Raw genomic sequence first — 13,900 nt, 5'->3', positions numbered from 1 at the left:
TTTTAGCAGTGTTACTACCCTCATCCCAAAAGAAATCTTTTGTAGAGCCCCATGATATAAAGCTGATTTATCCCACCTGAATTAGACCCACAGTGAAATTCTTTGGGCCTATGTGGAAAGCACAGGTGTTGTTCACAGGATGGAGGAATCAACTCAAAGGGCAGCACAGAACCTTTGTGCACTTCCCACCCTGCACCCTTTCCCCAACCCAAGGAAGCCCACTTTGGCCATGGGCAAGGTCTCTCCCTATGGTGGCTGGTCCGTGGTGATTTCCAGTTGTATATCTAAGTCAAGACAAGGGCTCCTTATTCAACAGGACTTGTCAGAATAGCAGTCCAGAGGTTATTCCTTGGCAGAAGCCCAGGACAGGACCCACCACCCACATGGATTTCTGGAGTCCAGAGGGCCCGCCAACACAATCAAGGAATACACAGTGGTAAAGAATGATCTGCACTCTCAGCCCAAGCAATCCTCATGGCAGTGAGCACAGACCTGTGAACCTGCTCCCAGCCTCTTCCCTCCCCACTGCCTTCCAGGGGCCCCTCCCAAGTAAGAGAGAGGAAGCAAAGGCAAGAGGATGGCCAGAGGCTTTGGCAGGGTGACATTTATTTGCCAGGTTCAGTAGGCACACAGTTAGCCTACCGACCTTCATACACCAGAGCAGACCCACAGGCATGCAGGGAGAAGGGCAGGACTGCCACTGGAGTGCCGAGCAAAGGCCGGGACCAGTGTGGCTGCCTGCCCAAGCTGTGGTGGGGTCTGACAAAGGGCACCTGCCAGGAGCCTCCAAAAGGAAACTGGGGAGCCTTATTCCACTTCCTCATTCCAGAAAAAGCAACTCAGCATAGTTCAGAGGCACCTGGGCCTCTCTCTAAGCCCTGACAGAAGGGGAAATGGGTCACAGACAGAGGGGGGTTCCTCTCTATTTTGTTTTTGAATTAGGAGAGCAGAGATATGCCCTTGTGAAGGGTGAACCTCCCCCAAATCAAACTATGGGACACTGCCATGTGGCAGACCCCCTGGGATGGAGAGGACTGTAGCCTGAACCTGAGGGATACCTTCAGAGAAGAGTCAAGGATATCAGCCCTCCCTCTTTGACTTGGGGTAAGGATCCAGGTAGGCTGGTACGCTAGGTATTCGGCCTGCATGCTGCCTTCCCAGTTTTCATTGCCACATCCCAACTGTTCCTCCTTCCCCTTACAGGCTCATGAAGCTCAGGGCACAGGGCAACCCACTGCAGAGCCCAGGATGGCAGGAAATAGCACAAGGGTATTAGTAGGAACTTTTCAGGGACAAAGGTGGAAGTTTCTACCCTCCCTACTCCTTCTCATTCACTTCTGAGGACCCCCAAAACTACCAAGCAGTGCCCCCAACCATACGACCAGTCTTGTCTTAAAGCATACTGCCCTAGATTTTTACATTCTCTATGCCAGCCTGTGTCCATTCTAGAGCAGCCCACAAACCACAGGCACATACCTTCATGTGCAGGAGCCTAAGACCGCTGACAGTGCCTCGCTGGAGGACCAGCTCTCAGGGCAAGGCCACCCAAGTTTAGGGCCTGGGAGAGGATGGGGCCTGCAGGGCCTGCCTGGGGAAATTATGAGGCAAGAAGGGAAGGGAAAGGGGAGCAGGGACCTCCTGAGTATCCCTAGAGCAGCATCCCACAAGGAACAGAAACTGGTGAAGCTAGCAAAAGACAGAAAAGCCACAAGGGATCCATGCAGGGGCTGGGGCTGGTCCTGCCTCTGGCCTGCCCACCACTCACGCACATACACACAGGAGATGAGACTGCTCTCCCGTGGCCCCCAGTCATGCCTCACACTGGGAGGCAGGGGCAGGGGGGAGCAAGGGCATCATGCCAGTGACTCTTATGTACAGTGAGAAGCCCCTCATCCACTCTCCCACCCTCCTGCCCGCCCCCTGCCCCACACCAGCCTGCCCACTCAGCTGGTCTCCTCCCTCTGAGACTCCTGGGCATAGCCAGCAGCCTCTTCCCCTTTACTAGAGGGTGGAGCCTGGCCTGTTGCGCCCCCGGGGGCTGTGCTGTCCGGCTGGGCCAAAGCCGGCTCAGGGGTGCCAGCTGCCTTGGTGGCTGGTGTGACACTGCTTTGGGTGGTGGGCATGGTGCTCTCTTCTGTGGCTGGTGTGGCTCTCCCATCAGTGGCTGGAGTAACACTCCTATCGGTGGCCGGGGTGATGCTCCCATCAGTGGCTGGGGTGATGCTCCCATCAGTGGCTGGGGTGGTACTTCCATCGGTGGCTGGGGTGACACTGCCATCGGTGGCTGGGGTGGCACTACGGTCTGCAGGGGCTACATTATCGCTCTTTGCGGCAAGAGCAGCATCACCTGCCATAGCTGAGGTGGCACCACCCCCAAGGGCTGGGGCAGCTCCACTTGCAGCTGGGGCCCCACCTGCAGCCCCAGCAGTTGCAGTGTCTGTGGCTGGGGCAGACTGGGCTGTAGCTGTGCTGGACTGCTCTGGTGCCCGGAGCCGTTTCATGAGGGTGGTCACTCGGACAGCCTTCTGAAAGGAGGGTAGTGGAGAGGCCCAGAGTGAGGCTTATAGAAGCCGGATCCATTCCTTGGCAAGAGCCAAAGCCAGACCATTCCATGGCACCCCTAGCTGCCTCTGACCACCCCAGGGGACTAGACCAGGGACCCAACTGTTCAGCACACTCGTTGACGGTAGTGACAGTGGAAGAAATGCCTATGTGTGGCTACAGGGGTGTGATATAGCAGGAAACTGTGTGTGCCAGAAGGAACACTTGGGATCAGTCCAGGAAAGGGAGTCATCCAAGCCTTACCTTCCACTTAGCCCTGGCAAAGTTCTTTTCAATCTGAGCGCAGACACCATCCTTGATGTTCTTATCAGAAGCAGCATTGCCAGAAATCCTAGAAAGGGTGCAAGTGCTTCTGGATCTGAGGGGGTACAGGCCTTCATGGAGACTGCCCAGCCCTATTCTTTTAAGATCCAGAGATTATGAGGCAGGCCCTCTGGCCTGAGCTCTGGGCACCCCCAACCCCCACACAAAGTATCAAGGATGGAGGCTACTAGATTTGAGGAGGACAAAGGTCTAGAGAAACCTAGCCTCTCCTATCCTCCATGGGCCCTACTCACCACTCATGAGAGATGGCCTCTTCTGCGGTGATACGCTGGTCTTGCTCTACCTCCATCAGCCTTGTTACCAGGTCTTTGGCTGGGGACAAAGCCAGAGAGAGGATAGGCATGGGTACCTCATCTCACTGTCTAGGGGTGATGAATGGGCTGGGATGTGGGAGCAGAGTCCAGCAGAGAAGGCTGAAAGCAGATCCCCCACACCAACCCTTCCCTCCACCCACATGCTGGGCACCTCCTCACCCGCCTGTGAAATGTCATCCCAATACGGAGAGTCAAATTCATAGTCGCCAGCCAGGATCTTGCGGAAGAGGTTCTTGTCATGGTTCTCATAGTCGTCTTCCTCCACCTCCTCATAGAAAGGTGGGTTCCCTGAAAGCCTGCATGGGGGCCAAAGGTCAGGGTCACCCTGGAAGGCCATGGATTAAAAAAAACCCAGCCTGGCTGCAAACCTGCTTGCCTGCCCAATCACTCACAGGATGTACATGATGACTCCAATGGCCCAGCAGTCCACAGGGCGTCCATACCGCTGCCGTCCTACCACCTCTGGGGCTGCAAACACAGTGTCCATCTAATGGTCAGTATCAGGCCTGGCCAGTCCTGGTACCACTCACACCCATTCCCAGGCTAGAGAATTCCTTCCCCCCCTACCGAGAGCCACTGCTTGAAGACTATCTCCCACCCTGCCCCTGTTCCTGCCCCACCCCCTGCTTGCCCAGGTACTCGGGAGTCCCACAGGGCTCCTTGATGAGGCCATTCTCTAGCTTAGCCAAGTGGAAGTCACTGATGACAATCTTTGAGTTCTTCAGCCGATTGTAGTAAACCAGGTTCTCCAACTGCTCCGGGCAGGCATGACATGTGGGTGAGCAGAGAAAGACTCCATGAGGACCCCAGAGGCTAGAACTCAGACCCCAAGGTGCAGCCCACGTCAGCCCTAGGCTGGCTGCCAACAGACCTGGTTCCTGGCCTCACCTTGAGGTTCCTGTGCACGATCTTGAGTGAATGCAAGTAGGCCACAGCCTCCAGGACCTGCCGCACGACGTTGCTCGTGTCTCGCTCCGAGTAGTAGCCCTGGTCCAGGATCCAGTCAAACACCTCCCTCCCCGTGGCCCTGAGGGACACCAGCCCCTGAGCCCGGCGTGGGCAGGATCGGGGGTGGGGCAGGAGGACTTGGGCAGGCTGCCTACACCAGGAAGCTGGCTGGGCAAGACACAGGGACCCAGGACCCTGTGGGTCCAGAAAGGGAGCTTTCCCTGGTAGCAGAAGGCAGAGGAAGTAAAGGCCCTGGGGACTGAGGAATCCTGAGACCCCAGGCCCACACTCACAGCTCCAGGAAGATGAAATACTCCTTGCGGGTCACAAAAACATCCACCAGTTGCAGGATGTTGGGATGCTTCACCCTGGCAACAGAGAGAGGGACCAATAGTCAGGGCTGGGTAAACCCCTAAGAGAGGCTCTGGTTGCCACTGTGGGCCACAGCAAACTAACTGCCCAGAGGCTGGTACTGCTTGAGGCCACCTGCCCTTGAAACCCTTCTCTGCTACCTTTTATGCCACCCTACCCCTAGGCCTCACACTCACATCTTGAGGATGCCTATCTCGTTCTTGGCTGCCTTCCGCACCTTGCGGCCGTCCCGCTTCTGGAATTTCTTGCAGGTGTGCAGCTTGCCCGTCGTCTTGTCCTTGGCCCGGAAGATCTCACAGAACTCCTCACTGCAGCCGGCAAGCACCCCACTCAGCCCTGGCCTCAGTGTGAGCAGCCCTCTGCTCCCCTTTCACCAGCCCTTGCCCACCCACCCTCCACCACCAGACCCAGCACTCACGTCTTGATGACCTGTCCCAAATCATATCTGTCAGTCACCTCCGACGGCTGGTTATAGTTCTTCTTATCGCCCAGAGTCACACACCCAAACGGCATTGCCAGGCTCTGAGCTGCAGGCAGGATGGAGTCTAGCTCAGCTGTACCACAACATGGAGGCTTCTCCCCACAATCCAGAGGATGCCTCTGGGAGACCCCAGCCTGGCTCAAGCCAAGCAAGGGGCAGAGACTGTACTAGAAGGGGCTAAAAGGTGGTCAGGTTCCTAATCCTGCTTTGCTGGCCATTGCTACTGCCACTCAGCTTGGCTGCCTGAACTACAACAACCCCCACTTACGAAAAATATTAAACTGACATACCAGGGAATCATTTTGTACAGCATACATTAAAAAAAATTTTACCAAATGATTTCTTTACATTTCAGCTATTACACAGATGAAGGGGGCTATAACCACCCACCCAGCAGAGAGCCATCTCTAAAAGTCTGAAGATACCAAGTGTTGGCAAAGATGTGGAGAACACAAGCCCTGCTGGTAGAGGCTATGTCTCTCCTTTGGAAAACAGTTTGGTAAAACTGTTAAAGTTGAACATGCCCTATGAACCAGCATTTGCACTGCTAAATATAAGCCCTACAGAAATGTATACATTTAGGCAGCAGGCCACTCATACAAGAATGCTTATAGTGGTAACATTCGTAACTGCCCAAAACTAGAAACAGCCCACATAACCACCAGCAGCAGAATGTATTATGGTACAGTCACACAATGGAATATTACACAGCAATGGAAGTGAAGGAGCTGCAGCTATACCTAATAACATGGTAAATCTCACCAACATAGTGTTGAGTGAAAAAGACAAAAGAATACACAGACCATAATCCTATTGATATAGAATTCAAAACATGCAGAACTAACCTGTACTATATATGGATACAAATGTTCTGGTAAAACTATTAAAAAAAAAAAAAGCTAGGAAATAAATACCACAAGTCCTTCTAAGAGAAAGAGAGTAGTTGTGATTGAGTGAGGACACTTGGGGATATTCTGGAGGGCTGATTTCTGAACCTGGGTTGTGGTTTCACAGTTGTTTGTTCTATAATAATTTGTAAAAATGCACATAAAAGTTTGGGGCACATTTTTAGATTTTTTGTTATATTTCATAATGTTAAAATGTTAATAAAAATCATGGCCATAATGGGGCACCTGGGGAGCTCAGTTGCTTAAGCATCCAACTCTTGATTTTGGTTCAGGTCATGATCTCCAGGTCATGGGATCAAGCCCCCACATTGGGCTCCATGGTCAGCTCAGAGTCTACTCGGGATACTTGCTCCCTCTCCCTTTGCCCCTCCCCCTTCTCACACTCTTTCTCTAAATAAATAAATAAATAAATAAATAAATAAATAAAATCTTTAAAAAAGTATAGCCATCCATATTAAAGAATACTTGGGGGATCCCTGGGTGGCGCAGTGGTTTGGCGCCTGCCTTTGGCCCAGGGCGTGATCCTGGAGACCCGGGATCGAATCCCACATCGGGCTCCCAGTGATGGAGCCTGCTTCTCCCTCTGCCTGTGTCTCTGCCTCTCTCTCTGTGACTATCATAAATAAATAAAAATTTTAAAAAAATGAAAAAAAAAAGAATACTTGGTAGTTATGATGAAGAATATAGTAGCAAAATGTGCTACAGTTGGACAGTTTCTAAGATGTTAAGTGGAGAAGCAAGGGACAGAATGATGGGTCAAGGGTGCTCAGGTAAATTTTTTTTTAATTTTATTTTTATTTATTCATGAGAGACAGAGAGAGAGAGAGACAGAGAGAGAGAGAGAGAGAGGCAGAGGAAGAAGCAGGTTCCATGCAGGGACCCAACATGGAACTCGATCCCGGGTCGCCAGGATCACACCCTGGGCCAAAGGCAGGTGCTAAACCACTGAGCCACCCAGGGATCCCCTCAGGTAAATTTTGTAAAGTTTATATACCAGTGTACATTCACAAACTCAATTCTGGAGAGACACCTAAGAAAATCAGAGGGCCCTCTGTGGCAAAGAATTAGGTGTTAGAGGGGCAGTTTATATCTTTTATTACTTTTCTGTTAGAATTTTTATTATAATTAACTTTATTGATTTAATACACGTATTGAGGCACAGTGCTTGGAGAGTTTCCACAGAGAGAGAACCCCCATTTGGGTGGAAGTGAGGAAAGGCTTTGAGGAAGAAACGGCATCAGGGCTGGGCCTTAGAGGGGAAGGATCTGGCAGGAGGCATACAGGGGTAATGGTCTGGAAAAGCTAGACAAGCCTGCCAGTCCCACAGTGCCAGGGCCCACAGGAGATCTAGGCAGTCAGGTCCAGGGCATAGGGCCCTGGCCAGGGGTGAGCATTCCAGGCACAAAAGCGACCACACACAGCTGACTACAATGGGCTCCAAGCACTCTGGCCCCTGGCGCATGGTACTGGAGGGTCTATGATCCTGCAGACCCAATCCTCACCTGCAGTGCTGGGGAACTGGCTCCCGCACCCAAAGGAAAAGGAAGTCACAGCTCTTGCTAATGGTCAACTTTGGGAGGGGAGTTGGTGACAGTGTCTGGACCTCGGTAATGCCTGGTCAATGCGATCTGGGACCATGGCAAGCTCTGCACTAAGGCTATATTCACACAGCTCTGCCTCTGCTGATGGTGCATATTCTCTCTCCTCACGGATGAGCAACCACTGTGCCCAGGACCTGGCTTATGGCCTTGACCACCTAGATGCTCCCCGGCCTGGAGTCACTCCTAGCTACAGGGTAGTGGAGAAGGGAGGAAGCCACCCCCAGAGGAAGCAGCTCGGGTCCCAGGGACTCTGCCAGCCAGGGTCAAAGGCTAGGACCCATATGAGCCCTGTGGCCAGCCCTGGCTTTTGCTTTCTTCCTCCCAGGCAGAGGCCACCCACCTCCCACGGGTCATAGTCCCCAAAGTCTTCTCTCATCTTTGCCCTCAGCATTAGGAAAAACATTCCATCCTTCCCTCATCCCTGTGGTTTGGGCTCAGGGAACGCAAATGCATTTCGTCGGCGTGATTTAAGCCAGGGCTTAAGCCATCTTGTGAGGCACTGCAGATGCAAACAAGAGAAGCTTTGAAGATCAGCCCCGACTGCGTGTCTTTGCCACCGTGGTCACAGCCCTGCTCCTGCGTCTGCCGGAGAGGAGCATGTGGCTGGAATCCCACACTCAGAGCTGAGAGCAGAGGCACAGCCACCCACCACTGCCGGCCACCCATCTCTATGCCCTAACAATCTGGGGGAGGGGGCCTGTATCAGTCCCTTGATGGCTAACGCACTGCAATTCCCTTTCCAGGCTGGAACCCAAGGACCACGTACTGGGCAGAGGGGTGGTACCCTAGCCTGCAGGCCCCCCGGGAAACTGGGAGGGACCTAAGTCCTAGCTCTGTTGCTTTGCTTACACCATTCCCTGTGGCAGGAATGCCCTTCCCCCAAAGCCTCCCATCAGTATCCTATTTGTCACAGCAGAGTTATTTATAACGTAAAAAAAAATCAGCAACTATCTAAAATCCAACAACAGGTGACTCGCCAGCTCAACTGTGTCCATTCAATGGCAGGAAGCGTGGACACTGGCAAGGACACTGCCCACCTTGGCCCCCCTGTGAAGCAGCCTCTACATGAGCTAGGTGTCCAGACCAGGGCTTAATCTTTTTCTTCTTTCATTGTGATTTCTGACCTTATAAGGTTGTTCATGCAACAAATGGCCTAAAATGATCCTGACGCTCCAGACTCAAAACGGCCCTTCTCTGAGAGACACCTTCCACAATCTCCACCTCCCCCCACCCCACACTCCTCCAGCTCCTTGCTCTGCCATGTGGTGTGGGAGGTTTTGTATATGCCCATCCCTGATCTTGCCCCAGCTTTCAGCCATGCATATGCACTTGTGCCTACAAGAGCCCAAGGTTGGTCTCACAGTCGGTCTCCACCACAGGAATCCAGGCCTCTGCTCACAGTCACATCAGCCTCGATCCATGTCCTAAAACCTCATGGCTGGGGCAGAGGCAGATATGCCTCTCTACCATGGGTGCCATGATGGCAGCCAGTACTGTTTCTCCTTACCAGTCTAATGCACTCATTTGTCTCCACCCCCAATCTAGCGCCAGGGCGAAGAAAGGAGAAAAGGGGTCCCCTCCACCCCCACCCACTCCACCACCTGCTACCCATTGCTGCTGCCTCAGAGGCTGCCGGTGTGCGCACCAAACCCCTGGCACCTGCTGGCAACAAAGGGGACACTGGCCCTGAGCCTGGGAGGAACAGTCAAGGGACAGCTTCAAGAACAGTAGAAGGCCAGGCAGAAAGGGGTTTGCTTTCTCACCTTCATGGCCCAGACAGCTCAGACCCAATACCCAACAGCAAAGAGTTTTCCCACTGACGCGGGACCTGGGCTCTGCCTTGGGTCCACACTGGGACATAGGAGGGCACAGAAGCCCCATAGTGGCCATTTCCCTAGAGATGTGGCTCCTTCCATTTTCTGCAGAGAAACAGGGTGCATGGAGGCTGTCCAAAGAGAGCTTGGGGGAAGTGCGGAGCCTGGCACCGGCACTACCACTGTCCTCCAACTGGCTCTAAGGGTGCCTAAGGGCCAAGCACTCTCTAGTCAATGCTTGCTCCTTAGGTCTGACCTCTGGGCTTGGGCAATCGAGCCTCAGACAGCCCTGAGGGAGCCTCTGCCTGTTGGTGCCCTGGTAATAAAGAGTCCTCTAGGGGCCCTTACTGCAGCCTTAAACAAGTCTGGGTCCAGAGGTCCTGTGGTCCTACATTGGAGTCCTGTCCCCCTCTTCCACTGGGGTCAGCCTGGCTCAGGCCCCACATTTCATAGCCATAAACAAGTTTCCTGCTGTCTTAGTCCTCTCCCATGTGGAATTCCAGAACTTGTAATAAATCTTGGGAGGTAGGAAGGGCCCAAGAGGGCTCTAGCTACCTCCCGACAACTGTGGGCAACACCTCCCAATTTAGTGGCAGCTGTGAACACCAGCCTTCAGGTACTACCTCCCCTCCCCTGCTCTTCTCTCTTGGGGACTGGGGCTGGGTTTCCTGGTGCATAGTACATGCCTGGGCCCAAGCTTTGCCTGGCCTGTAGCTTGAGGTCTCACCCAAAAGACCCAGAGAAATGGAGACTTCACTCTTAGGGTCTGGTATCAGGAGACAGAACCAAGCTCTAGTCTACTGTCCAACTGCCTCAGGGACATGGGCAAGGGGTTGCCCTGGCTGGACCTCCGACTCCAGCCAAATCATGGTCCATAGTTCCTGCTGCCGACTTTCTCCCTTCTAATGATGGAGTAGGGAGAGGAGGGTCCTCTCCAGCCTCAGCAGTGGGCATATAGTCCAGTGCGGCTGCCTCCAGAAAGTTCAGCCTTGAACTTGGCATGGCAGAGGGAAGAGTGAACTGGCCCCTACCAGGCATCTGGGGTCCCAATCTTTGAAACCCCGAAGGAGAATCCACGGAGGGCCCTGCTTCCCTGTGGGTAGAGGAGGGAAATGGAGAAGGCCTCGGAGTAAAAGATTGCTATGGTAATGGAAGTTTTGAAACAAAGGGAAGGGAAAGGGGAGAAGTGCGGGCCAAACCCCTTCTCTAAGAATTCCCTGAGACTTTGGTCCGACTCTTTTCCTGTAGGTTCTGTGACCTGGCCCCCTCAAGGAAGAGGAGGTAGGGGAATTAAGAGACTTTAGAAAGGAAAAGAGAGGCAGGGACAGAGAGGGACGAAGGCAGAAACGGATGGGAGGGGAGCAAAGAGGTGACAATAAAAGGGACATGATCACAATGATACAGGAGAGGAAGGTAGGCAGGGAATTCCAAAGGGGTCTATGGATGCCCAGCAGAGCCCCAAAGCCCCCACAGCCACATGTACTGAACACCTGGGCCAGGAGATGTCCTTGCTTCACGGACCTTCAACACTGAACCCTCCCATAGCCCTCAGATATGTACTGGACTTGATGTGGGAGACACAACCGTGGCCTGAGAGGAAAGGCCAGCTGCCACAATCCCCTCAGAACAATTCTGTGGCCCCACTCTGGATCATCAGGCAGCTTAGGTGAAGCAGGTCCCTCATGTGGAAGGCACAAACATGGTGGGGGAAATAAAGCTTGGAGACCTGGCTGCTTCCCTTTAGCCCCTCCTGTCAGCTGGCCCAGCCCTGCCTAGACTCCCCAGCCACACCCACCCCCATCAGTGGTGCTCCCCAGGCCTTGGGTCCCTAGGGCCCCTCTAGCAGTTCAGCCTAATTCCCTGCTGCAGCCACCTCCCTTTCTAATAGTGGATCGGGGGGGGTGGGGTGGGCAGAAACAGCACCCTAAACAACCCAGAAACACGGTAACAACTGCTCAACACAAACCCCCTGCCTCGGTTTCCCTAGAAGGAGATCCTGGACTTTGCAGCCATCTCCCAGGGCAAGGCCTGTCCACCTGCTAGTGAGTGGTCACCAGGACACCAGCTGGAGAAGAGGGCCAGCTGCAAATAGGAGAAAGGCAGCCTTGGGGACCCAGTGGGGTGGGGGGTTCCGCACCAAATGCTATAAAAGAAAGGCAGAAAGAGACCTCTGCCTGACACGGAGGGGAGTAGAGACACCAATTTCCCAGATGAGGAAACAGGTCCAGCAGGTGGCTAAAACTCGCCTGGGGGGTGGGGTGGGGGGAGGGGGAGAACTAGGTCTCCCTAGGTGGTCCTGGGGGGCTCAAAGTCTGGGCCTTGGAGGGGGGCCACCAACAGCAGGGGCTGGACTGCTGCAGACTAAGCTTTTGGTGAAGGATACAGGGCCCTCCTCCCCAGAAGGAGATCTGGTGGAGCAGGCTGTGTCTAGGGGGTGCGGACAAAAGCAGTTTGGCAGAGCCATGGGGGCTGGGAGAGAAGGGTCTCTATCAGACACTACAGGCTGGGGAAGGCGGAAATTCATTTGTCTATTGTCTACTCCTCCACTTCCCCAGCCAGGGACCCTGCTCCCCACCGTGGTGCCACCCTGACCCCCTTCCCCAGCGCTGCTGACTCGCCCCCGCTGGCACAGCAACACACATGCGGGAGGCACACGTGTGAGCACCAAGCCCCGCACCTCCCAGCAGAAGCATGTGCGTCCCTACCCCCACCGCGCAGCGTTGGGTCGGCGCCTTGAACCCCCCGCTGGCCTCCCTGTTAAGGCAAGGAAGCAGGACCTTGGCTAGGGGGCTGCTGGGCCCCAGGGGCTTGGAGCCTCCTCCCCCACCCCGCGGCAGCCCCGCCCAGCCCCCTTCAGGTTGTCGCCCATAAAGAACTCTCCGTTGTCATGGAAATTAGTGACTGCTTAGCAGGAGGAAGGGGACCCGGGGGCAGTCGGGAGGGGCTGAAGGCGGCTCTGGGAGTCTGGAGGGTCGGTTCAGCCCTGGGCCCCTACCCCCATGGGGCACCACGAATATTCGAGGGTTAAGGTTTTCACAATTAGGAGCGCAGCGAGAAGGGTAGCGGGGGAGGGTAGGGAGGGGGAGATTCGCCTGGACCTGAGGCTCAGAGGCTTCCCCTGGGACCCCCGAGCCGTGCGAGGTGACCGGGAACTTTAAGCCCCCCGGACCTGCGGATCTGGCGTGCTCTGCCCCCGCTGGGACCCCGAGCCCTCGAGGAGCCCCCGCGCACTGAGCGACCCAAACCTTGAGTCGGGGACCCAATCCCCCAAGACCCCCACAACGTGCGTTTGGGGGCGCCCCCCCCGCGCGGCCCGCCCCGCACCTGCAGCGCCGGTCGGTCACACGGAGGAAGCGATCGCGTGTTCGCCGGGGCGCCGAAGGCTCCGGGGGCGGCGGGCAGAATCCGCTCCGGGCACGCGGGGCAGACGCGGCGCCAGCTGCAGCCGCTCCGGCTCGCAAACCTCCAGCATCTCCCGCCGCTCACAGGCACCGGATTCGCACCCCGGGCCGGGGGCGGGCTGGGGGCGGGGCCTCCCTCGGCCGGCTCCGCCCCGGCCCTGGCAGAGCCTGAAGCCAGAATCCCACTCGCAGGGGGGCGGACGACTGGTGGCAGCGACTCAGAGAGCCTTGGTCTGCCCGCCGCCGGCCCTCGGACTGACTGGGCACAGGGGCCAGGGCGGCCTTCTTACGCCCATGATAGGGAGTTGGGAGTAGGAGGTGTGGGGAAAGCCTGAGCCCCGGAGCTACACAGGAATCTCTCGGCAGGTAGTAGTCCCCAGGGGACAGAGCCCTCCGCCTAGCTCCCAAAACCTGACCCAAAGGGCGGAACTACTTCCAAGAACAAAGTGGGCAGTCGCTAGGGCAAGCTGCATTACAGACTGGCATCCCCTAGTTATGAATAGTAAACACATGGGTGAATGTGTGCACGTGGTCAGTGAGGGCTCCCGACCATGGTGGGAGAACCTCCTATCCCCCCGCACCCCCCACCCCAATTCAGCCTTTCTCATCCCCAAGTCCCAGCCAGGGTGACTGGCCCAGTCTGTTCCTCCCTGCATAGCACTGAATTTCCCAGCCTATAAAAGTCACCTATGACATGATGTGGATTCTGCTTTCTTTCCAGCAAAATCACCCTGAAACTCTTCATGAGAAGCATCACCACCAGCATCCTGGGCTGGGATATGGGAATACAGGAGAACTGTTGCACCAAAGGTGCCCCACCACGCCCGTCCTCTGATAGAAGGAAATTGAGAACTGCCAAAAGGAAGTCTTGAAGGTAGACCTCGGCCATTTCTCCTTCCTTTGTCAGGGAGGCACATGGCCCCAGTGCTTGCCCCTCCGCCCTCACAAGAACCATCCTGAGGCCAATGTCTGAAGGCCAGACAGACTTCTTGGTAGCTGGAGCTGGATTCTACCCCACCCCAAACCTCCCAGTGAGCCTTCTGACCCTGTCCTGGATGGGGTCATCTCCAAAACCTTTAATGTTGAGTGAGTCTACCCTGCATGGGTCCCCATGGCTGCTGACAGGAGTGACTGCTCAAGTGAGGAAGCTGGAGCCGAGGCTGGGAAGGCTGACC

General features: G+C 55.2%; 1 protein-coding gene across 3 annotated transcripts; it reads right to left on the bottom strand.

Annotated features, from left to right (window-relative positions):
• Positions 1 to 586: 586 nt before the first annotated feature.
• On the bottom strand, positions 587 to 12,833 carry CAMKV (CaM kinase like vesicle associated). 3 transcript variants are annotated; one of them, XM_072786160.1, is made up of 12 exons: positions 12,649 to 12,833; positions 4,939 to 5,047; positions 4,697 to 4,828; positions 4,442 to 4,516; positions 4,089 to 4,227; positions 3,832 to 3,952; positions 3,593 to 3,668; positions 3,360 to 3,496; positions 3,120 to 3,198; positions 2,806 to 2,893; positions 2,414 to 2,525; positions 587 to 2,311 (listed from the first exon to the last, which is right to left on the bottom strand). In XM_072786160.1, the coding sequence occupies exons 2-12, from the start codon at positions 5,031 to 5,033 to the stop codon at positions 1,944 to 1,946; spliced, it is 1,422 nt and encodes a 473-aa protein (XP_072642261.1). In that variant the 5' UTR covers positions 5,034 to 5,047; positions 12,649 to 12,833; the 3' UTR covers positions 587 to 1,943. The 3 variants fall into 3 exon arrangements, with proteins under 3 accessions (XP_072642261.1, XP_072642262.1, XP_072642260.1); XM_072786161.1 differs by having other exon boundaries at positions 587 to 2,302; XM_072786159.1 differs by having other exon boundaries at positions 587 to 2,525; positions 12,649 to 12,832.
• Between the last annotated feature and the right edge of the window lie 1,067 nt (positions 12,834 to 13,900).

Source organism: Canis lupus, chromosome 19 (assembly GCF_048164855.1).
Source record: "Canis lupus baileyi chromosome 19, mCanLup2.hap1, whole genome shotgun sequence".
Classification (NCBI taxonomy): domain Eukaryota; kingdom Metazoa; phylum Chordata; class Mammalia; order Carnivora; family Canidae; genus Canis; species Canis lupus.
Note: the sequence above shows the minus strand (reverse complement) of the source record. Positions and strands in the feature narration are given on the sequence as shown.

Bases quoted from the DNA above. Each gene is read 5' to 3' on its own strand.
- CAMKV (XM_072786159.1), bottom strand. From the start codon at position 5,033: ATGCCGTTTGGGTGTGTGACTCTGGGCGATAAGAAGAACTATAACCAG. The intron at 3,497-3,592 runs GTGAGTGATTGG...GCCCCCATGCAG, and splicing joins GGAGTCATCATGTACATCCT to GCTTTCAGGGAACCCACCTT. The intron at 2,526-2,805 runs GTAAGGCTTGGA...CCCTCCTTTCAG, and splicing joins TTGCCAGGGCTAAGTGGAAG to AAGGCTGTCCGAGTGACCAC.